The sequence below is a fragment of the Malus sylvestris genome, chromosome 13 (assembly GCF_916048215.2).
Source record: "Malus sylvestris chromosome 13, drMalSylv7.2, whole genome shotgun sequence".
NCBI lineage: Eukaryota > Viridiplantae > Streptophyta > Magnoliopsida > Rosales > Rosaceae > Malus > Malus sylvestris.
The window spans coordinates 2090475-2113834 of record NC_062272.1 but is presented as its reverse complement, the minus strand read 5'-3'; the positions used below and the strand labels follow the sequence as shown (position 1 = coordinate 2113834).

General features: G+C 35.0%; 3 protein-coding genes and 1 pseudogene across 3 annotated transcripts; all 4 read right to left on the bottom strand.

Annotated features, from left to right (window-relative positions):
- Window positions 1-438: 438 nt before the first annotated feature.
- LOC126596501 (cytochrome P450 CYP749A22-like) lies at window positions 439-3346 on the bottom strand (annotated as a pseudogene).
- Window positions 3347-3730: 384 nt separating this feature from the next.
- LOC126596512 (uncharacterized) lies at window positions 3731-5164 on the bottom strand. Its single transcript, XM_050263119.1, has 3 exons — window positions 4370-5164; window positions 4170-4229; window positions 3731-4058 (listed from the first exon to the last, which is right to left on the bottom strand). Exons 1-3 carry the CDS (start codon window positions 5091-5093, stop codon window positions 3940-3942), a joined length of 903 nt encoding a protein of 300 aa, XP_050119076.1. The 5' UTR covers window positions 5094-5164; the 3' UTR covers window positions 3731-3939.
- Window positions 5165-7817: 2653 nt separating this feature from the next.
- Window positions 7818-9189, bottom strand: LOC126596513 (uncharacterized). The gene is made up of 3 exons (XM_050263121.1): window positions 8512-9189; window positions 8186-8251; window positions 7818-8094 (listed from the first exon to the last, which is right to left on the bottom strand). Exons 1-3 carry the CDS (start codon window positions 9152-9154, stop codon window positions 7973-7975), a joined length of 831 nt encoding a protein of 276 aa, XP_050119078.1. The 5' UTR covers window positions 9155-9189; the 3' UTR covers window positions 7818-7972.
- A 4307-nt stretch (window positions 9190-13496) lies between these two features.
- On the bottom strand, window positions 13497-14825 carry LOC126596514 (E3 ubiquitin-protein ligase RHA2A-like). Its single transcript, XM_050263122.1, has one exon. The coding sequence runs from the start codon at window positions 14280-14282 to the stop codon at window positions 13770-13772; it is 513 nt and encodes a 170-aa protein (XP_050119079.1). The 5' UTR covers window positions 14283-14825; the 3' UTR covers window positions 13497-13769.
- Between the last annotated feature and the right edge of the window lie 8535 nt (window positions 14826-23360).

Here is a 23360-nt window from a genome sequence, read left to right as displayed (position 1 = left end):
TCATATATAAAAGCGTATAAACGTTAGATGTTTCACTTTTAAGTATTTTTTTTATAGACCACTTAGATTTTTAGTAAACATTTCAACGTATTTTAGTAAAATCACTTCTAGAAATCGTACTTCTAAACAAAAGTACTTTTGCAGAAGTTGTTCCAAAAGAGTCATTATCGTTAATCTCCACATTCTCAAAAAACCAAGAGGAAAAGAAAAATATTGTGGCTATTTACCATTGCAACTCTTATTTTTCTCGAGTAATGCTATTCGTACCATGTTTTTGTACCATATTTTCATACCATATTATTTAATAAACTAATAATTAAGAAAATTAGTTAATTAAATGATGATTGTGGTATGCCAGGAGTCTTTATCTTTTTTTTCCTTGGTTTTGCAAATTTTTTATTGGGCATAAAACCAAGAATTAATCATTTTCATACCATGTTTAACTAAATTAAAAAATCTGATTAGTTCAAATGATGTGACTGTCCACATTAGATACCACCTAAGAAGATATAAAAATGTGGTATAAAAACATGGTATGAATAAGATTACTCATTTTTCCCTTTTAACCGAAGCTCAAAGCAGCGCTTGCATTTTTGTAACCTAAACCGCAGTGCTGATACATTGATCATCATGTAAGCGAATGCAGCATTACTTGAACTCCATGTTGCGGCCGAACTGTAAGAAGCCGATAGGGGGAGTGGATGTAGGCTGGGGAAAGTGTGAAAGAGAAGCGTTGTAGAATCATCGACAGAACAATCTTTGTTTCAATGGCTGCAAAATTTGATCCCACACAACTCCGAGGTCCCAATCCCCATGGTAAGAATGCGGCTATGTTGTTCTTTGTAGCTTTAGCAACCCCTTCTGAGAATCGCTCCGGTTTGAAAAGTAGCACATCTTCTCCCCAAATTTGAGGCTCGTGCTGAAGGGCTAAGCATGGAATGGTTATTTCAACATTAGCAGGAAGAACATGTTTTCCCAGCTTAACTTCCCTTCGAATTTTCCTCTCAATGGTAACTACCGGTGGATATAACCTTAGCGACTCGTTGAAGATCATGCTCATCTGCATGAAAATGAATAATCGAACACATAACCTTGAGTGCGAGAGAACCTATATGCCGTAACAAAGACAAAAATTGATTGAGCTGTTGACATTCTTACAGTTTTTAGCTTGGCAATGCCATCAAGATTCGGATTTTGTTTCCCAAATATTTGGATCACCTCCTTTCTTGCTTCCTCTTGCCAATCGGTATGGATTGCTAGAAGAAACACAGTCCAAGCAAGTGCACTATTAGTGGTTTCTTGTCCAGCAAAGTAAAATGTCTTGCACTCGTCAACAATTTCATCAATCGAAATCCTCTTTTTCTCGTCGGTGTCGTGATGAGCTTTTAAAAGTACCCCAAGAAAATCATTCCCAAAACTGTCTTCTTCTCCAGCCATTGCCTTATTTTCTCTGTTCTTGATCATCTCCATGATGGAGTCGCGTATACTTTTCTCGAGCTTTGCTGATTCGATCTCATCATTGGATTTAATAAACTTACTGCAGCATTGATCAACGACAGATTAAACATCAGAACCTAAGTAATGCAATGTTCCAATTCATGATGAATTAGTTAAAAGGAAGCAATTACCTAATGCCGGGAAACCTGAGCTTGAACGCATTTTTGAATGATAAGTAGCCTAACTTCTCCAGAATATCGAAAATGTTCTTCCCTTCTAAGTAGCTGCTGCCAAAGGCCGTCTTGGAAATCACTTCTGAGGTGTACAACCTAAATTCTTCAAACACATCGATCTCTTGGCCGTCGTGTTCTTTCCAAGTTTCTAGCATCGTCTCAGCACTAGCTATCACTGTTGGAGCCATACCCTAGCAAAAGCAATTAACATATTTGTTCCCTATTTGCTCTTAGTTTATTGTACGACGAGAATAATTCAGAATCAAGTGCAAGAGAACGGCACACTGCCTCGACCAACTAATTTAATCCATATATAAAAGTAAAATTACCTTTAAGATCTCTCCGTGGAAAGCATAGTTGGCTAACTTTCTCATCTTAGCCCATTTTTCACCATCACTCACCACAAGTCCATCTCCTAATAGCCTTCTCAGATAGCTTTTCGGCTCGCTTTTGGGATATGCTCTATCTTTGTTAGTAAGTATCTCTTTGCACAGTTCTGGCTCTGTGATGACCAACTGGGCTTGAGAACCGTACCATTGAAGAAAATTTGCTCCTGTTGCCAAAGACGAAATAAATTTAGATTACAACAGCAACAATTAACAAGGCCTTATCGCACTAAGTAAGACTAGCTACATAAATCCTAAAACGCCACGGTACTCGATTTTGCATCAAGTCTTCTGTTAACTCAAACAGGTAAAAGTTTTGTTTAGAACAAAGATTTGAAAACCATCAACGGGTAAAAGTTTGTTTACCATATTTCTTGGTCCACAAGTGGATGTGAGGTTGAACTCGAGAAAATATGTCATGTGATAAGCTTTTGGGCCTGCTCATGGCTTCCTCTTGCATGCTGGAGATCTCTTTGGTGTTTCCGTGGACGAATCGGTAAGAAGGGCCTTTGATTCCCTGCAGAGCCACCAGATTCTGTAGTCGAATGGGAGACCACCATAGTTTGCGAAAGATCTTGAGGAGAGCAAAGAGAAGGAGCAGACACAGAAGGCTTGAAAGAATGATCTCTAGGCCTCCCAAAGATTTCATTTTTCGTTTGTGCTTCTCTTTGTCCGTATCTCTGAACCTGAATCCTACTGAATTTTCAACATTTCACAAATTAATTAATTAGATGACATTCTACCATCACCAACTTTTATTTTATCAAATATTGTAGCCGCCTTATTTTAAAATATCCAGATATTAGTATCATTATTTTAATATTAAATTATTACATGTTAGCATATGACGATTTTAAAATTGAAAAACTTATTAACAAGATGTTAATTGAAATCCTAACTCAATCCTCTCATTATCCTTTCGGAAATTTCCATTTTGTTTTGCTCTGTGAGGAATAAGGTTTATGTTCTTTTTTTTTTTTTTTTTTTTTTGTATTTTGGTTTTCTTCTGTTGTGAGAGGTAAAGTTATGTTCTCGTGACTGTCTAAATTTTTTGTTTATATCAAATAGACTTTCTCGTACAGCCGAGGTTAGTAAGTGTTGAAAGGATATGTATTTATACATGTTCCCCTGCAATTAACTGATGAGATATTGGGATTTAGTCAGAGTTTCCCTGCTAGCTCTGTGTGTTTCTTCACATGTTAATAATTGAATCATGAACTTTGAACTTTTAAGGCGTCTATAAAAACGCCAGAGTTTGAAAGGTTACGCGTTATGTTAAAATAATGTGTAAGACAATTCTCCCTCCTTATTCTTTTTCGCCAATCAGCATAGACACAAACGTTTGAAAAATCAAACGGTCTAAAAGTCTTTATGTCATTAAGAGGGTCAGCCCAATGGAAAAGGACTTGGATCAATCAGTCCACAAGTTTAATGCTTTAAATGGTCTCATGTCTCACTTTAAACTATACAATCAACGTAACTACTACCGCTGACTCAGTAATTGAGACGAAGTGGCCCGTATTTTAAATGGTGTATTTTGGTTTCGATTTTTTATGATGATGAATCACATTATGGTTCTCAAGAAGAGGTTGAAATACTTCTAATCCTCGGAACAGTAGACGATCGTGGCAAAGCCACTAACTAATCTCTATAGCAAATATGTCAATCAAAATATTATGTTAATTGTGTTTTTGCAATTTATCCGTAATAAGTGATGTAATTCACGTGGTATTGAATACAGAGTATTTTAACTGAATTATACATCCAAAAAGAAAGAAGGAAAAAATGGAGTTAATTTCTTTTAACTGACTTACAAAAAAGAAAGAACGAAATAATTTTTTTTTTCATGGAATTCACGTATCCAAGAATTGGTGGTTGTTGGCTCAAGCACTAATTCGATTTTGCGGATTCTTGTTCGTGTTATCAGCTGCATTTCGTCTTCTCCGACATCTTCGGATGACAAATACAATTATACCAATGAAAATTCCCAGAGCAATCAGACCTGAAAATGTAGAAACAAGATTTCTATCAGCTGCAACTCGGAAAGAGATCGAAAAATTGAAAGAAAATAACAAGTTTGTCAATGTTTGTACAAATGCGACAGTAATATTACCTCCCACAACGATTGCAGCAATTATCCAGTTTCCTTCGGCTCTTGTCAGTTCTTTGTACTCTGCATTTCAAAAAAAAAAAGTGTAACATTAGAGAAACGAAAACATAATCATGAAGCGAATTGCGTAATTTAACGGTTAAATATTCTAGAAAATTTAACAGATGAATCTAAACAACTTCAAACGCAATATAGGAACTGACCTTTTTTGCAGATATAGGTGAATGGCTTATCCATTGATTTTACTACGCACTGTTTACTAGCCAAAGAGCAATCTCTGCACGTAACTGACCATTCAACTTCAAAGCCAGCTTTCAATAGTTCCATGACGGCCTCATAAGAATTGAACTTCGTAACATCTTTACGAAGATCGACAGGAGCCAACGAAATGACAGAGCATGATTTTTGAGGCTCATAATACGAGTAATCGCCATCATAAACAGCATAGACGTAAGTCCCGTTACTTGTCAGGCAAGGAACCACTGTGTGATTAGCAGCTTCCGGCATGTTGCTGATGTTTGTTGAGCACTTGACGAACCGGAAACGACTTCCTGGGTTCCACCCATATCCCATGAATCGAGCATCCCGGACAAACCCGTTCGTTGTTTCGACAGGACCAGACGGAAGGCCGCAGGTTCCGTTGGCGAAGTTGACGTCGACCAAACGGAGTGTGTGATCATAGTAGGAAATGTTGCGCACGTAGTATTTCCCGGGGAAAATCTCTAGGATGGGTTTGTTGTCGACACAAGAGAGCTCGTAATCGGAGTCGCCGCAGCCGGATGGATCGCCCTTGAGGCGAAAAGGGTAGCTGATGTTTTTTATTTCTCCGCAGGAAGACCAACAGTTGGTTTGTGCTTGAATTTGAACGAAAAATAGCAGAATCAGCAGAGAACAGAAAAGAGAAGATGTATATTGGACCGTCCTCATGATTATATTATATGTTTTTGCAGAAAAATTATGAATCTCAGAACTTTGGGTAAATAATTTCGGATGACGCTCTGCGTAGATTATATATATAGTCTTCTGGAACGCCTCAAAATTGTTTAGGCGTGTTGATTTTTATCCAAAGTTTGGAACGCCATGGCCCATCTTCTTCTTAAAGGAAATCTCCATTGATGTTCCTCTGTTAGTCAACGAAAGGGAGAGGGTCAAAACTTCCAGCTCCGTGTTGTGGGTTTCTGTCTTTTTTCTAAAGATAGTGATGACTGGGAACTGGATCCTCTCCGGAACTCAATAATCTGAGCCGAATGATTATTTGATCCAGGCTGTTGAATTTGATCCAACGGTTACAATTATTATAACTTTAGAGGGGTTTTTGTTTGTAACCGTTGAATTAAATTTCAACAATCTAGTTGCCTACAATAACTGTTAAAATTGTTGAGTGACATCTTTGTAAAGTCCACACCCACATTATATTTTAATAATTTAACCATTTATTTTTTAGATTTTCCTTTAAGTTATTTACACAAAAAACAATCAAATGGAAGTTAATATGATTGTTGAACTAAATGATAGTCATTTTAGTGTTTGTATAAAACACAACATTCTTCTATTTTTGCTCACTACAATACTGTTGAATGTCTTGGTTGTTATGGATTTGTTTGAATGATCTATAAATAATGAATTGAAATATAAACCGTTCAAATAATTAAAATAGTTACATAATAGACATTATAAGGTGTGCCACAAACATAATTTTATTTGCAAAATTGAGGTAAAACAAATGACCAAGTGGATTGAAACTGAAATAGACTAAAGGAAGACAAAAAGACGCAGCACCGGCAGCAGGAATCTATATACTTACAGATTTAGAGTCCGACTCCGTTTTACGTGCATAATATTTTCTCACGCGTCCTAGATTGAACACACCGCTTTGCTATGAATTAAAGCCATCCGACGTCGTTTAAACTTCCAAAACCGAATTTTAAAGTTTCTAATAAAATCGAACGTTTCGTTTTATGTCCGGTTACTTCTTTTACATTCCCTAAGACTCTTCTAAACTTCTCAAGAGTCGAGTTAACTCTGTTTAAGTCTTATAACTAATGTTATAAACATTTAAGAATTATTCAAATAGTATTTTTCAAAATCTGATGAATTTCAGAACATTATTCTTTAAAGACTTACGTTGATATCCTTTTTATGCTCGTGAATCGTCAAAAATCCCTCGATAAAAGAGTACGTAAAATTTAAACTTGAGTGCACCTCGTTAACTCATATTTATGTCACAAACGCGTCATTTGGAAGTTGGAAGACTGAAGATCGGTGTCTTGGAATGGATAAGCACACTTTTTGTCATTTGTCTGCCCAGTTTTTTAATTTATTAGCTTATCCTCGGTTTTTTTAATATGCAACTATCCCCTCCACCCTAGGATTGAGAATTTCAAAGGTCAAAGTCAATTCTTCATTTTCCTTAGTCCGTATCCAAAGACGCCACTCATCAATCAAAGCTGAATTTCAGTCATTCCCTCTTCCAAAGAATACCAAAGCCAAAAGCTAAAATCATCTCCAACTGAAGATGGCTAAAAGATTCACTTTAATCTTACAGTTTTGTAAGAAATTATATTTTAATAAATAGTGACAGACCATATTTTATACCATCTCAAATTGAGGTGGTCAAAGGGCCATAGGCCAAACATAACCCTTATATAAAAAATCATTTCCAACCGAGGGGACCAAAGGGGATAGGCCAAACATAATTTATTATTTTAATTGAATTAATATGATTACTTAAATTAAACTACCATATTAAAATAAGGTTTTCGGACATGCTTTGAGTGCCATTTGTCGCCAAATGAATAAGCCTCCGGATTTTTTATTTTTGTATGATCTCAATAATTTTTTGGATAGGAGTTCAAGTGACACGTGTCACTAACGTGAGCAACTCTCCAGATTTCTTATGTTTAAGTAATCTCAATAATTTTTCAAATATGATTTTGAGTGACACGTCGCTAAAGTGAGTAACTCTCTAGATTTCTTATCTTTATGTAATCTTAATAATTTTTTGGATAAGATTTCGAGTGCCACGTGCCGATATATAATTAATTGTGCAAATTTTATATATGATTCTTATTTATGTAACACTTCTTATATTCAGCTTCAAATGTTAATAAATTGGCTAGATATTGGGGTAAAATTCACACACCTCCAAACACCTTCACTTGTTAACACCTTCAAATGTTAATAAATTGGCATATGTCAAGCTTAACATTTTGGCGATGGAGGGCTAGGCTATAGGGTTGGCGGGCTAGCTGCTCTTGACCAGCCCTTTGGCCGGTTCTCCCATTTTTGGCCGGGTGGGGACCACGAGCCATTTGGTCTAGCTCTCGGTTGGAGACAGTTTTAAAACAGGTTATTTTTAGCCCTATAACCCCTTGGCTGGATCTGTTGGAGATGACCTAAGTTCCTCAAAGCACTTCCTAAAAACGCTTTTTGTAGAAAGTATTTATGCTAACAAGTGTTTTTTTTTTTTGGTTAAATTTGTTTAATTGTAAACACATTTTAACGAAAACCTAAAAAGTATCATGGAAAAGCATTTTCATTGTTTCTATATCCCAAAGCGTTTTTAAGTTTTCCTACGAAATATAATAAAAAACGGTTTTAAAGTCGGTAAGAGATCACTCTTTAAGAACCAGTTTATAACAAGTGGCCCAATGAAATGAGGCCCATTTGGAAATATATACATGGCTCAATGGCCAATAACTAATGAACAAGACCAAGTATCCGAATTATACACATCAACAAACACCGCAAAAGCATTTGAATTTACACACATCAACATACAAATGTTAAGCTCAAGAACTGTTGATTTATGGCGTCAAGGACTGCTGATTTTGATTCTGGAGATTTCTCTTGGCTTCGTTTCTAGTTCTACGACATCTTCGGATTACGACCACCAGTATAAGAATTATACACAACAGACCAATTAGAGCTGAAAATGCAGAGAGAAGATTTCTATCAGTTGCAGACTGCTATGGCATAATAAAATTGCAAGAAAAATTACAATGGAATAAATAGAATACCTCCCACACCCATTGCTACATATATTAAGATTATTTGAAGTTCTGTGGGTTCTTTGTACTCTGCATCTACAAAAATCACAATAATAAACGTTAAAATATTTAAAAGTTCAAGTGAAAAAAACGTTTTCGACTGTTAGAGAACATTTTTAACTAATTCAAAAGCAACCTCAAACAATGACTTTACATAAGCAAGAGATAAAACTAATCGCGGTCATAAACTTAAGGCATACACATAATTAGTTGTATATTGATCCGTGATGAACTATTACGTGACTGTCACACGTACTTTCACGTGTTGTTGTAGTAGTTCGGGATCGGATACTAACCTGTGTAGCATTCGTAGGTGAGTGGCTTAACCCATGAACTTACTGCGCATCCCTTACCAGCCAAAGAGCAGTCCCTGCACTTAACCGACCATCCAATATCAAACCCGGCCTGCAATAGTTTCATGACGGCTTCGTAAGAAGTGAACTTCATGTCCGGATGATAATCTACCGGAGCCACTGCAACAAGCGAGCATGACGGTTGAGGGGGATAATAGTACTCGGGGACATAAACAGCATAGAAATAGCTCCCGTTTGTTGCGGCCAAACATGGAACCCTTGTATAATTAGCAGCTGTTGGCAGGCTGCTGATGTTTTTGGAGCACTTGATGAATCGAAAACGACTAGCATAATAGATCACAGCTCCTTGGAACCGAAAATCCATGACTTTCCCGTCCGCTGTTTTGACAGATCCAGGCGGAAGGCTGCAGGATCCGTTGGCAAAGTTGACGTCGACCAAACGGAGGTTTTGATCATCATATGAAATGTTGTGCACGTAGTATTTTCCCGGGAAAATTTCTAAGATGGTTTTTCCGTTCACGCAAGAAAATTCATAGTCAGGATCCCCGCAGCCAGATGGATCGCCCTTTAGACGAAAAGGGAATATAATAGTTGAAGTGGTAAATGAACATTGAACCCTCCTCATGGTATATTATATACGTATGTCTTAGCAGAATAACTATGAACTTCAAAATTGGAAAATATCATAGTAATCCCGGAACAAGCAGCTAATACATTTATATTTCCCAGATGGTCAACCACTGAAAGTGTCAAACACCCAAAGTACGTTTTGAGCTCCATCCATGCTAGGGTTTTTTTATTTCTTCAGTTTTTTTTTAATTAATAATATTATATTTATATGAAATAATAACGTAATGATTTTAGAATCAAGGAAGTTCGTGCAGAAACGCGTTATGTGAAAGTTGTTGATTCAAAAAGTCTTAAGTCGAGATCGATCGAGTTAATAAAAATAAAGCAATTTGGATGATCTTCAAATAAATAAAACAATGTCCATATTATTCTAATAGAATTCAAAGGTCGACGACAATTAAGCTCCCTTAATTAGCTCATTCCTTTGCCAATACACAACCGAGTATAAGTTTTCACGAATATGCCAAATTTCAGAGTCAGCGATGAAGTATCTTTTTCCGAGTCCAGAGATGCACAACAAACCTGAATAAAGTTGAGGTTCCACTATAAAATTAATTGGTAATATAAGAAGTAATTCAACTTATTTATAAGCTCATGAAAGTTCTTCCTCCCATCAATGTGGGACTCATTCTCAACACGCCACCTCACGTGTGACAAATTTTTAAGCCTAACACGTGGACAATACAACAGGGTAGTGTGGAGCACGTATGGCTGTTTGACTTTACACATGGAACAACCTGCTCTAATACCATATAAAACTTTAGTAGGCTAGGTTTTTAGTTGTTTTTGCATACCCTTTTCAATCTAGGGTTGCTTGTATTTATAAGATCATAGAGATTTACATCAGTGGGTTTAAAACAAGCTATTTACACGCTAGTGTGAAATTCAAACTTTATAACAGCATAGTAAACTTAACTAAGAAACATTCAAAATCTTCCTAGACTTAACACTCTCTTTGAGATAAGGAAGAAGACTTGATAGTTTGAATGAAAATGGGAAGTCTGACTTAGTCTAACAAAACCAACATCAAAATTCTTTTTCGTACTCACCACAGAGTCACCAATGGTTAGAAACCAATTCCATGTCACATGACACGTTCTGACACCATGTGAATTACAGATGCTAGTCAAGAAATGATAAAATGCTTATGTGAGTCTTCTGAGCACCGAAAAGATAAACTATCATGGTGAAGCCAACTGATCATTTTTTAAAGAAAAAAAATTCCCTTTTTGTACTATTGAAGATTGTAGTAGTGCAGCCTTACAGGTGTCAGTCTATTTTCTACCCTCGCACTCCTGTTTTCTACCTTCATACTCCTGAACTTTTTAATCCAGTGAATTGAAACAAAAAAAAAAGATAATCAAATTACAAGTCACAAACTAAGGAGCGGTATAGATAAAGAAATTATGAGTGCAAAAATCACTATCCAAATATATATGATTGCTTCTCAAATACATAGATTTAGTTGCATTCAAATATTAGGAGGAGAGAGAATTCTCTTCCAAATATTTGGATTTAGAGTAGAAGTCTGTAGAAGTCCAGGGTAAAAGGTGAGAATAGGACATGCCGCAAGTTAAAAATTTCTAGTTGGCAGTTTTCAATGTGCAACATACTTGGGTTTAGCATCATAGGCACTCTTGATTTGGCCATGATTCATTTGGGATGATTTTTCATATGAACATGCTAAAACTTTTATTAAAAGTTTGGGTATATTCTAGAAAAGTACCTTTAGAAAGCGTTTTTTAAGATCTTATAAGCAATTTAAGATTTTTTGTAAAATGTAATCACCAGCGCTTATAACTATCGAACAATGTTTCAAACCCTATCATATGCAGTTTCAAACATGCTCGTGTTTGGCCCTAACATGGCGTTTACGAAACCCCTTAATAGGACACTACCAAATTATGAGCACAATAAGACTACTGTTGAAAGCTATTTCATCCCATAGGCATACACTTGCCAGTGCCCTTGCCCACCTGCACATGCTGCTTGTCTTCCACAATATGCCCTATTTCCTCCTAGGCTTTCTTAAGCCCCTACTAAAAGTTATTTTCTGGACATGACGTTATAGACCAGACAACTGTTGATAAGCTGTCGATAATATTGGTAGACACGATTGGCTTTCATAAGCTGTAAATTACATTATCGATATAAAATCCATCCTTTAACAAAGAACAAACGTCATGCACAAATTTTTTTTACCCGTATTTAATACACACAACAACTATATTACAAACTACAACCAAACATCTAGAGTTAGATAATAAGCTTATTATACTCATAATTTCAATGGCAAGTGTATGGCCATGGGATGAAATAGCCTTCAATGGTTGAGGTCTAGCCTACCGCCGCTTAGGCAGGAATTATTCTTTGCATCGTATTGCTTGACGAATCGATAAAACTAGTAGAGCTGGTGTCATATCCTTGGAACCGATAATCCCTGACATTCACTTCCGTTGACGGAAGGCTGCAGCTTCCGTTGGCGAAGTTGACGTGCACCAAACGAGGATTTGATCATCATATGAAATGTTGTGCACGTAGTACTTTCCCGGGAAAATTTCTAAGATGGTTTTTCCGTTCACGCAAGCAAATTCATCGTCAGGATCTCCGCAGCCGGATGGATGGCCCTTTAGACGAAAAGGGTATTTGATATTTTGGATCTCTCGGCACGAAGTAGAACAATTGACGGGCTTAAGATCTCTTGCTCGAGTCCTCCTCAGTCCTCAGTTAGATGAATGAAAGCTAGAAAAATCAGCGCAGAAAAGAGAATGGTAGTAGTTGAGGTACTGGTAAATTAAGATTGAACCCTCCTCAGTCCTCATGATATATACCAAACTAACATCCAAATTCATTTTTAGTACTATTGAAGATTACAGTACGGCCGTACATTTTGCCTCTCGAAACCATCTAATTAGATAAATCGTCTCGGATAAAAGATAAGAAATGTTATCAGTACTACAAAAATGTCATCCTGCATTCCTACATGTACGAGATGACTTTTACAAGACGTAGACCATCTTTGTATACATCATTAAATTGGATTCGAATTTGGACTTAGAGAAGAAGTTCAAGAGTAAACGGCAAAAAAAAAGACATGTGGTACGTTTGAAAGTTTTGGTTTGCTTATCTTTGATGTGCTAAATACTTAATCAACTGGTATGTGTAGTTTGCTAATAATTGCATGTAGTTCGTTAGGACGTTGGTAGGAGTATAGTTTTTTGACAATGTTTTGGGCTTTGCAATATTATGGATTTACCATTATATATTGGGCTTTGCATTATTTAATGACTGGCCCAACACATGTTTTCTTTACGGAAATTTTATTTAAACCCATTCAACCTCTTTTTACACTTAATTTTAAATTTTAAATGTTAATTGTCTATTTTATCCTACTGCATAATTACTATTAAGTACAAAATGAAATTAATAATAAAACTCAAATTTATCAATAAACCCCAAACATTATAATTAAATCCTAATAGCTCTCTTTACAAAAGCTTAAACATTATAAATAAATCCTAATAGCTCTCTTTACAAAAGCTTAAACATTATAATTAAATTTATCAATAAACCCAAACATTATAATAAATCCACATATTGAATTGGGTTTATGGGATATATTAGGTATCAAATTTGGTTTTAAAGAGATATTAATAGTGTAATTAAAAATCAAATTGATGCAAAAAGTAAGTTAGGTGTAGAAATAGGTTATATTAAATAAAATTTCCTTTTTCTTAGGAGCCAATCCTTTCGTAGTTTATACTTTTTGACTTTCTTTTATTTTCCATTTTTAACCTTCTCCTAGGGATTTCATACCCTCTTTAAAAACGTCAGTAGGATAGAAAAGAGTGCAGGTTTTGGGAGAGATTTCAACATGCATTTTTATGTGCGTGCACACTTTTATTTACGAAAAATAAAAGAATAATAAATAAAGAATATATACAAAGAGGACAAAAATAAATATTTTCCTATGTTTTTACATATTGCACATTAGACCCATTTTTCTTAGCTGAAAAGACGCTCATTATTTTTGCTTCTGTAGATATGAGAGTTTGTTTGGAAGTGTTTTTAAAATAGTTGAAATTGTTTTTGATACAAGAAGTTCTTTAATTGTTTTGAAACACTAAACATTTTCTTTAAATAAATTTTTAATTTTTTTTAAAAGTTCTTCCAAACGAGCTTGAATTATGTTCCAATAATAAGTTTCTAGTCATTTTAAAAATACTTTCAAACAAGCTTGAATTATGCTCCTATAATAAGCTTCCCTAATTTTTATTTACCATTTAGTAACGTTTCTAAGCTTAATTTTCATCACAGAATATATAAAAAAATGGCGGTAAACACAAAGAAATCCCTCTTCCTTATTTAATTAGCAACACGAAATATTTACAGCCGCAGGAAAAATAATTAGAGGGACCAAACAATAAAAAAGAAAGTCTATGGCCAACAACCCTCTAAAATATAAAAAAAAATGAAAGAAAAATGGAAAAAACGTAAGAAACCACCGGCAATCGTCACGACTCACAATCCATGGGCAGATTAGAGTGGATATCAGTGGTGGATACTGGATACCATGTGAACATATTTATGACGTTAACATCCATTGATTCTCAGCTGATGGAAAACCAGTGGAGGAGGTCGCGGGAGAGTCGGCGGCGCGTGAGCGCGACGCCATCCCGGTGTACCACGGGAGAGCGGCAGAGAGGGCAATTGAAGTTGAGGTGGTCGAGCCAGGAGTCGAAGCAGTGCTTGTGGAACACATGGCGGCACTGGAGCATGCGGACCTGCTCACCATCCCCCAAGGTGCACAAGCACACCACGCAATTGCAATCCCGTGCGGTGGCAACGGCGTCGTCGCGGTCGTATGGATAGGATAAGTGGCGGTTGAGGGCGAGCTGGTCGGACAAGATAACGAGACCCGCGAGTCCCGAGCCCACGGCCGGGCCGGCAGCAAGGCCTTCGTCGTAGTCTGAGCCTGGATTGGGATGGGGGCTGAGGCCCAGAAAATGGAGGAGGGCGAGGAGGGAGGAGCGGAGGTGGTTGATGGAGCTGGCGATGAGTGCGATGAGTAAGAGCGGGATGGAGTCGGACGAGACGTCGTTGAGCTGGCTTTGTAACCCCATAATAAATTAACGAAGTATGAATCTGTGATCTCTCTCTTTGTATCTCTATATATAACAACAATATATATAGTCTATAGATACACACATATATGTAATAAAAAATGTGGTAATATTATGTTAACTCTCAAGGGCCATACATTTTTCCTTTGGTGGATGTGTGTGTGTGTATATTTGGAGTGAGAGGAAAAGTAGTTGATTATGTTGTGAAGGTGGGATAATATATACAGCTAAATGTACATATATATATATATATAAGAGAAATACTAGGCAGAGGCCGGAAGGGATGGCAATTTGGTAAATAAAGAGGGAAAAATGGGAAGGAAACCAAAAGGGCAAAGGCGACAGGTGGGGGAAAGCTAAAATGTAGAGATAAAAGAGAGTACACAGTGAGGGTACTGCGTAGTACGTGGGGGGAAGAAGGGGAGGACAGCAGGCAGCAGGAAGGGGTAGGTGTCTGTGAAGGTGTGATGTTACGATTGCAACTTTCAGGCCTCTCAAATTCTCAAAGGTTTCTTTGATTTCTTTTGTTTTGTTTGAGTTTTGTGATTGGAGTAGGAAGGAAAGAAGGCCGAGTGTGAAACAGGAGATATGATTGGAGGAGGTTAGGAACCAAGTTCTGTGAGTAGGAAAAATCGGGTGCATATACATACACACACACAGAGATAATGCTTGTGTCTCCTCTGTAACTTAATTTTTCTTTTACTTATAAAAAAACTAATCTTTATTATTCTAACATTATAATTCGAATCATTCATTTTCTTTATTATGTTGAAGATCATACACAAAAAATCATTCAATTTGAACATGGTTTAGTCATCCATACGTGTTAAACTAACAAATAATTGCAATATCAAGTAACATCATCATGATGAACCATCTATTTATTTTATGCATATTAATGGCTAAAAAATAGCCAAATTAAATAATATTTTACATATATAATTTGAGAATTGTTATTGGCATTCCAAAATTCTCATCCTATAGTCCAAACTTTCTATATTTAGAAAAAAAATACACTTGTGAGGAGTATAAAATGAGATTTTTGGAGTACCAATAATAATTCCCTATAATTTTTAGATGATAAAAAATTAACAAGTCAAATTATAATAATTAGATGATAAATATTTGTGTAATCGCAATTGATAAAATAATTATTTTCCTTAAAAGAATAATTATTTTCCATAAAAAGGACACAAGCATTATCCTATTTGCACCGTCACCATGTGGGTTGGGTTGGTGCCCACTGCCCACCTCTTATTTGTTTTCTTCCTTGTTCCTCTCATCACCACTTTTCGATAGTGATTTTCACCTTTTCTTTTTTAACATCTCAAAAGAAGAAGATTAAAGATTAGTGTGAGAACATATATGTGTATAAATCATTTTCTTCTTATGTCTGATCGTTGTATAAAGCAATCCTTTCACATTGAGTGAACTCCGCACGTGAACCTTTTATCGTAAATTTTCCTTCTGAGAGAGACAGCTTCATAGATAACTTTATCTAACAAGGGAGAGCTACATGGAACGAAAATATCAAAATACTGGAGTCCCAAACATATTAATTACAAGTAATTTAAAATTTGGCATTTTTTTTAACTTTAATCATTCAAAAAGATTGAAATTTAAAATAAACTTTATGTTAATTTACATATTGATTATAATCCATTGATGTGTCATTAATTCAAAATAATTAATGTGCATTTTATTAATGTTTTCATTAAATATTTAAATTTATTAATACACAAATTTTAATTTATTTTTTGTTGACCAAAAAAGAATTTTTTTAATTTATTAATTTTATTTAACATTCTTCAAACTTGAAAGACTCAATTAATGTACCCAAATGTTAGTATCAAAATGTGTGTACCAAAATGTATTATATTGAACTAATGTATTTAAATGTTAGTATCGAAATATATGCCCCGGAATGTATTATATTAAATTAATGTACCTAAATGTGTGTACCGAAATGTATGCACCGAAATATTAGTTCCAAAATGTATTATATTTAATTAATATACCTAAATGTTTGTATCGAAATGTATGTACCGAAATATGTGTACCTAAATATATGCACCAAAATGTATTATAATGAATTTAATGTACCTGAATGAAGAAAACAAAGTACATCGAAATATATTGTATATCAAAAATTAGTTTATCCAAATGTTTACAACAAAATATATTACATTAAATGAAGCGAAAATGAAAATTATAATGAAATAAAATTAATACATTAAAAATTAGGAAGAAAAAGAGAAATAATTAAAAAAGAAAAATATAATTAATAAATGAGGTTATTAATATATAATCAAAATTAGATTTTGATCTTACTCATAGTTTAATGTACCTGAATGAAGAAAACAAAGTACATCGAAATATATTGTATAACAAAATTAGTTTATCTAAATGTTTACAACAAAATATATTACATTAAATGAAGCGAAAATGAAAATTATAATGAAATAAAATTAATACATTAAAAATTAGGAAGAAAAAGAGAAATAATTAAAAAAGAAAAATATAATTAATAAATGAGGTTATTAATATATAATCAAAATTAGATTTTGATCTTACTCATAGTTTTAATCTAAAAATCATATTTACCAAAGATTAAAATGAAATTTTCTATTAAAAGTTTCACATAATCAAAATCGCATAATTATCCCACCGTGAGCCGTCATTTAACTCTACATATGAAAAGGTACACCAAGTATAGAAAATATCTTTTGGAGCAATTTTGGTGGAGGAATCTATATATAATCGTGTGCTACAAACAAGGCATTCCTCAGCCCTACATAAGTACTATATGATCATGTTCTCAACATTTCCTCCAGATATTTGGACATCGATATCTCAATCGGCTACCAAGCGAGCTGAAGTGCGTATGAGTAAGAACTAAAACTTATGTACTTTGACAGGCTACTTCAGTTCTGATAGATCAATCCTTTTCTGGACCTCCATTGCACCACTTTACGAGAAAATTAATCAAATTAAAGAAGAAAGAAACTTCCGATTACGCGCGTCCTGCTTTCATTGTCAGATGTGTACGAGATACAATGGATTTAAAAGAAAGAAACAAGAGTTTGGAACCCTAATTTACTTAAAGTTTAACTCCACATAAAACTGATCGATCGACCAACTAATATTCGTATACGAGAGACTATTTAATGGTAAGTTCTTGCAAGCGTTTGGTATCTTCTTAGTATTTCTTTCTTGCTCAGTGTTCAAAATCAAACAAAGACATATATCAAATGTCCACATTAATAAATGGTCTGAGTTATGACGTTTGCATGCAGAAATAATGCCGTTTTATCATGTAATTAGGTATGACCATCTGCCCTACCGTCCTAGTGATTGGCAGCTAGTTGGTACTTATGTATAATCCAAGTTTGTGAATAAAATATCTAGGGTACATGAAAACCACCACACGAAACCCTAGCTAATTAGATTGATGTTAATTTCATCCGCGCTCCACATGAAAAATAAAGGGAAACTGCAGGTGTGCATGCCAAATTGCCAACTGCCAAGCCTAATCATGCATGTCCATCCATGTGGTTTCTCATCATATCTACTCCGGGTCTTCTTGAATGATTCCTGACAATAGGAGAAGGATTTTTATAATGAGTATTGTGACACCATGCGCTAATCTATTATTAAAGAGCGACCTCAAGCCAACAACATTTCTTTTTTCTGTGAAGTTCGGGGGAGGAACTTTATCGTGCACAATCTTATCTTTAGTTTACTGCAAACAACTTGTTTCCACGATTTGAACCTGTGATCCTTCAATCACAAAAGAGCACCCTTTCTTTTGCACGAAGGCTAACCCTCTAATGATTTCTTCTGCAGAGAGCAACTTAATATCATGTAAGTTGCTCTCCAAAAAGAAACGATTAACCAATGAATGTAGCTTGTGTACGAAATTACGAGTTGCCGTCCATCCAATATACTCTATCTAAAATCTAACCAAATCCCAATCATAATCCTAATGAACATGAAAGTTTCTTTGATCTTTTTGAAATTTCGATGCACGCATCACACGGTAGCTCAGCCTGTCTTAGTCTGAATATGGCCATGCATGGCCCATATCGCCACTAGCTAGTTTCGCATAGTCACCATTTTATTCTTTTGAGTTAAGAAAACCTATTTTTCCTAACATTAATGTGTGATTGTACATTTGATATTTATAAGATATTATTAAAGGAATATATATATATATATCTCTTCATCGTTTATTTAACTTAAGCTCCTATATATATATATATATATATATCTATATGTAAGTGGTGAAATATCCTGATAATTATAATATCTTTTTTTTAACTCACTAAATTTCGGGGTTTAAACTCTTTCTTTTCTATATAGATTAGTGTAGAATAAATTGATTTCTTGGTAAGTGGTGGATTGTTTTAGTTAATTTCCATTTAATTTCTTTTATTCGCATTAAAAAAATAAATTGATTTCTTGGCAAAACACTATGGTTTGAGTAATTTATTAGTTAAATTAAGTTTAAAATAAGAGAAATGTTAAGAGGACTCTCTCAAAAGTGAAACTTTCTATGAACTTTCTTCACCTCATGTTTTTGGCACAATATTTCATGATGTTGTCATCAGAATTGACACTAAACTATAAGGTGACAGAAAATCTACAAAAAAATTCACTTTAAAAGTGTCTTCCTAGCATTTATCTCAAAATAATTATATGTACTGTTGGTAAAGCCATGCTGCGTTATAGGTGGTAATCAATATAAAATTATTCAACAGGTAAAGCTCACATTTACATACCTTTAAAAGAGATGATAGCAAGTTGATAAGGAAAAAATAACAATTAAAAATAAGCATGATAACAAAAGTCAAATCTTCTTCTAATTTTAGTTGGAATTAACCACATTAAGAAATAGTGACCAACTGATATGAACTTAATTAAGTTGATTAGAGGTGCGACAGAATGCTCCACTTGTCACACTTAACTTTTGAACATCTTCTCCCTTTAATTTAAATAAATTAATATAAAATACGCTTTTATAAAAATTTAAAAGCATTAATAACTATCCATATCCACGACATTATGTGTATGAACTAAAATTTTCTCACCCTTAACCACAAGAATATTTGTTTCTTTCTGATAGATTTGGTAGAAACAAGAACATGTGATCAAACATCCTAGTAAACAAGGTGTTGTTTTTCACTTATGCGTTTTAGGTTCGAAACTCCATCTTCTCCTAAATTATTGTAATAATTTCAAACTATTCTATCCCTTTTATAATAATAAAATTATAAAAATAATATAAAAAAAAAGTAGAAACAATAACATATCCAGCACAGCAGCTGCATTGGGTGGTAGGAAAATCAGTTGAAAATGAAAAATAATTGTCGGTAAGATATCCAACTTGTATATAAACAGACGTGTGTGATTCCGACGATAATTAGTGATCAACTAATGACAAGCGTTGGGCGGTGGGATTAGACAAATAATCAAAGACATGGAGTAAGATTTTTCCTGATCTCCGCCGACTAATTAATCAAGTATATGTATTAAAAATTGAGGACTAAACCTACATATAAATTATAATTATAATTAGTAACCCCTGTGTGTGTTTATTAATTGATCAGAAAGAGAGAAATAATATAATTAGGGTCCACGAAGATCCACGTATCCGCCGACCACACCGTTGGCTCCTTGTTGCCAATTTGCCATTTTTAATATTCCAAGATACCCCAAAGGCATAAGCTGTTTTGCTGTTGAGAATAATTATCACTGTTCTAAAAATTTCTGCCTAGCGTCGTCTAGGTTCCGTCTAGGCGTTAGGCAGTTAGTCACGTCCCGATTATTGCCTAAGCGTTTGAAAATTAAAAAATAGCACCTAGACCACCTAGGCACCTACCAAGACCAGCCTAGGCAACCATCTTGCCCGCCTAGGCACCTGCCTAGGTTGCGAGTGCCCGCCTAACCCGCCAAGACCCACTTAGGCACTGGCCTAGCCCACCAAGGCCCACATAAGCACATGCCTAGATTGCGACTCATTTAGACAGAAAATAGATAATTTTCATTTTGCAGTTTATTTATTTTTTCAATAAATTGTAAGAGACTTGTTGAATATTTAAATGAACACGCATTATATGCTTGTTTCCCATATTTTCACTATGTTTCAATAGCTCATAATATATATGTCATTCTATTTTATAGTTTATGATGAAATTATATATATTTTAAGTATAAATAAACACTTATTTACACGAAATATAATAGATTTAATTAAATCCATCTAGTCTGCCTAGGCACCCGTCTAGGCGCTAGGCCCAATCCACCACCTGACTAGCTCCTAACGTCTTTTAGAACCTTGATAATTATTATGCAATTAAAAATGATCAAGTGTAAATTTTGGGTTTATGTTGGCTTGTCAACTTCCCTCTTATAAGTTTTAACCCTAAGAATGGAGGAAGGATTTTTATAAAATGAATTTACTGTTACCGTGACGTTTCACTCTAAATACATAATGTCATGTAAAATTTTTTGTTGTCGACATAATATTGCGTTATCGGTTCAAAACGTCGGCACAGTAGGCAAGCCGTTGATCTCCTATGTATGTAGTCTCAATTCTCATTATTGTTTTTGCCCCCGTACCCGTACGTCCACCTTATTTTGTTGCTTACTTGGTCAACTTTCTTTTAGCTTTGGACGTATTCATAGGTCCACGAGGTCGATCACCATGGACTTGGATTGTCTACCCTCCTCATTCCATGTATTTCACATGCTCTCCTATATTTTATGATCACGGTTAAGCCATATCAACATTTTATATTGATTTTTTTTATAGAAATAATAAGACAAAAAGTAATGAGAATATAAAATATTAACGTGATTTAACCATGACCACAAAAATAGGAGGGCATGGAGAGGGTATAGAATGGGGAGGGCAGACAATCCAAGTCCGATCACCATTTCTTTTTTTTTCAACATAATAAGCATTGTCCCTTCAACGTTGATGGCAGACTCCAAACGATGGTCCAAAATAATACGGAATAATACTAATAATCTCTTTAAAAAAGAATGGTAAATTACATAGTAACCCCTCAGGTTTGAGGTTTATTACAACCTCATACAACATTTTAAAAACATTTCACTTTCATACCTCACGTACTATTTTATTTCAAAATAATACCTCCGTTAGATTTTCTATCCATTAATTCGTTAAATACTGACGTGGTTGCCACATTTGTGCCACATAGCTGCCAAATGTGTGCCACATGGCAATTTTTTTATTTATTTTTAATTTTTAAAAAAATATGAAAAACGCATAACCCACACCCCACCTTCCCCACAACCCATCCCCACCCATCTTCTTCCCCTCCCCCTCCCCCTTCCCTGTAACCAAACACCCATTTCCACCCTAACCCCACCTCCCCCGCCAGCCCCCCAACCCCAGCCCACCTCCCTCTCCTTCACTCTTTTCACCTCTCATCCCATCCAAACAAACGCCCAAATCTCATGCTCCCCCACATTTCTCCAATTAAGATTTGACTTTCCTCGTTTCGGATCCGTCGAGACCATCCCCCACCTCTTCATCACCGCCCATCATACTCATCCTCAACAACGACACGATTCGATGAGATCGACTCAAAGGGAAGGTCCACGATCTCCTGCAGCCCCACGATCCGACGACTCACCTTTCTCCTTGTTTGCCTCACAGCGGGGTCTACCTCGGGCATCGAGTCCAACTTCAGCAGCAGCCGCATCAGGGATTTGGTGGTCGGTGTCCGTTTGGAGGCAGGAATCGGGGTCGAAAGCCTAATACTTTTCGAGGAGACCATAGTTGAGGGATATGGGGAAGTCTGCTAGGCAGACTTTGAGGGAATTTTGGGGAGAGAGATGCGCGTTTTGGAAAATGAAAGATGAGCAAGAAAGATGAGAGGAAGAAGGAGAAGGATTGGAAAGGAAGAAGAAAGAAAGAGAGAGAGAGAGATAGCACATATGAGAGTTGGAAAGAGCAACGGGGGAAGATGAGTGAGTTTTTTTTTTTTTTTTTTTTTTTTAAGTGGGTAAATTATTATAATATTTTAAAAGAATAAAAAATTATTTTTTGGCCACGTGGCACAAATATGGTAGTCACGTCAGCATTTAATGCATCAATGGATGGAAAATCTAACGGAGGTATTATTTTGAAATAAAATAGTACGTGAGATATGAAAGTGAAATGTTTTAAAGATATCGTATGGAGTTGTAATATACTTCAAACATAAGGGGTTACTATGTAATTTACCTAAAAAAGAAATGTGGGCAATTTAATTCAAAAGTAAGAGCCTTTTCAGTATTTGGGTGCAATGTTGAACTACCATCACTTTTTATCACTTTCTTTTTAAGCATTTAGAAAGAGAATTTACATGTGAAGGTAACTGTATTACAAATTAATTACGCGATATCATGTTAGTAATTAAAATATATAATATATAATAGGCGTAGAATACTATCACTTCGACTTTCCGGTTGCATATAAGTTTTTCACAAGAGAGATAAACAATTGGTGCAAACTTGATATAGAATTGCTAAAAAATATGTAAGTCGCGTGCTGCTCAATTATATTTTTTTTAATAAAAAAAAAAACATTTCACACACGAGAAAACACGTGTAAAAGGCAAGTTCATCTTGAAGTGAGGGAACTCTACTATTCACATCAAGTGTGCAAAGGAAGAGCTAAACCAACTTGCTCTCTAAGTTGTGTTGGAAATTTATATTATAATATTTATTAGATATTATAGTATTTAATTTCAAAATATTGAATGAAAAAATTAATCTTGTTTATTCTTAAGTGTTGCGTCTAATGCAAAGAATTGCATCATATTATTTGTAATTTGGGACGTGTAGTTTGATGAGTGGTGTAGGTTACATAGATGCAAAGTTGCATCTTTACACCAAACAACACAATGGGTTCTATATAAACCCATAAATCCATTATCATTAAATACACAAAATTAGAGTTAATTTTTACACTTGAGAAATAAGGTTTCCCCATTTTATTTATCTCATTCTTTGTTTGTCAAATTCCGAGTCGTATCTTGAGAGTACGAAATATATAAAGTTTGC

Bases quoted from the DNA above. Each gene is read 5' to 3' on its own strand.
- LOC126596514 (XM_050263122.1), bottom strand. From the start codon at position 14,282: ATGGGGTTACAAAGCCAGCTCAACGACGTCTCGTCCGACTCCATCCCG.
- LOC126596512 (XM_050263119.1), bottom strand. From the start codon at position 5,093: ATGAGGACGGTCCAATATACATCTTCTCTTTTCTGTTCTCTGCTGATT. The intron at 4,230-4,369 runs GTCAGTTCCTAT...TTTGAAATGCAG, and splicing joins CACCTATATCTGCAAAAAAG to AGTACAAAGAACTGACAAGA. The intron at 4,059-4,169 runs GTAATATTACTG...CTACATTTTCAG, and splicing joins TGCTGCAATCGTTGTGGGAG to GTCTGATTGCTCTGGGAATT.
- LOC126596513 (XM_050263121.1), bottom strand. From the start codon at position 9,154: ATGAGGAGGGTTCAATGTTCATTTACCACTTCAACTATTATATTCCCT. The intron at 8,252-8,511 runs GTTAGTATCCGA...TGATTTTTGTAG, and splicing joins CACCTACGAATGCTACACAG to ATGCAGAGTACAAAGAACCC. The intron at 8,095-8,185 runs GTATTCTATTTA...CTGCATTTTCAG, and splicing joins TGTAGCAATGGGTGTGGGAG to CTCTAATTGGTCTGTTGTGT.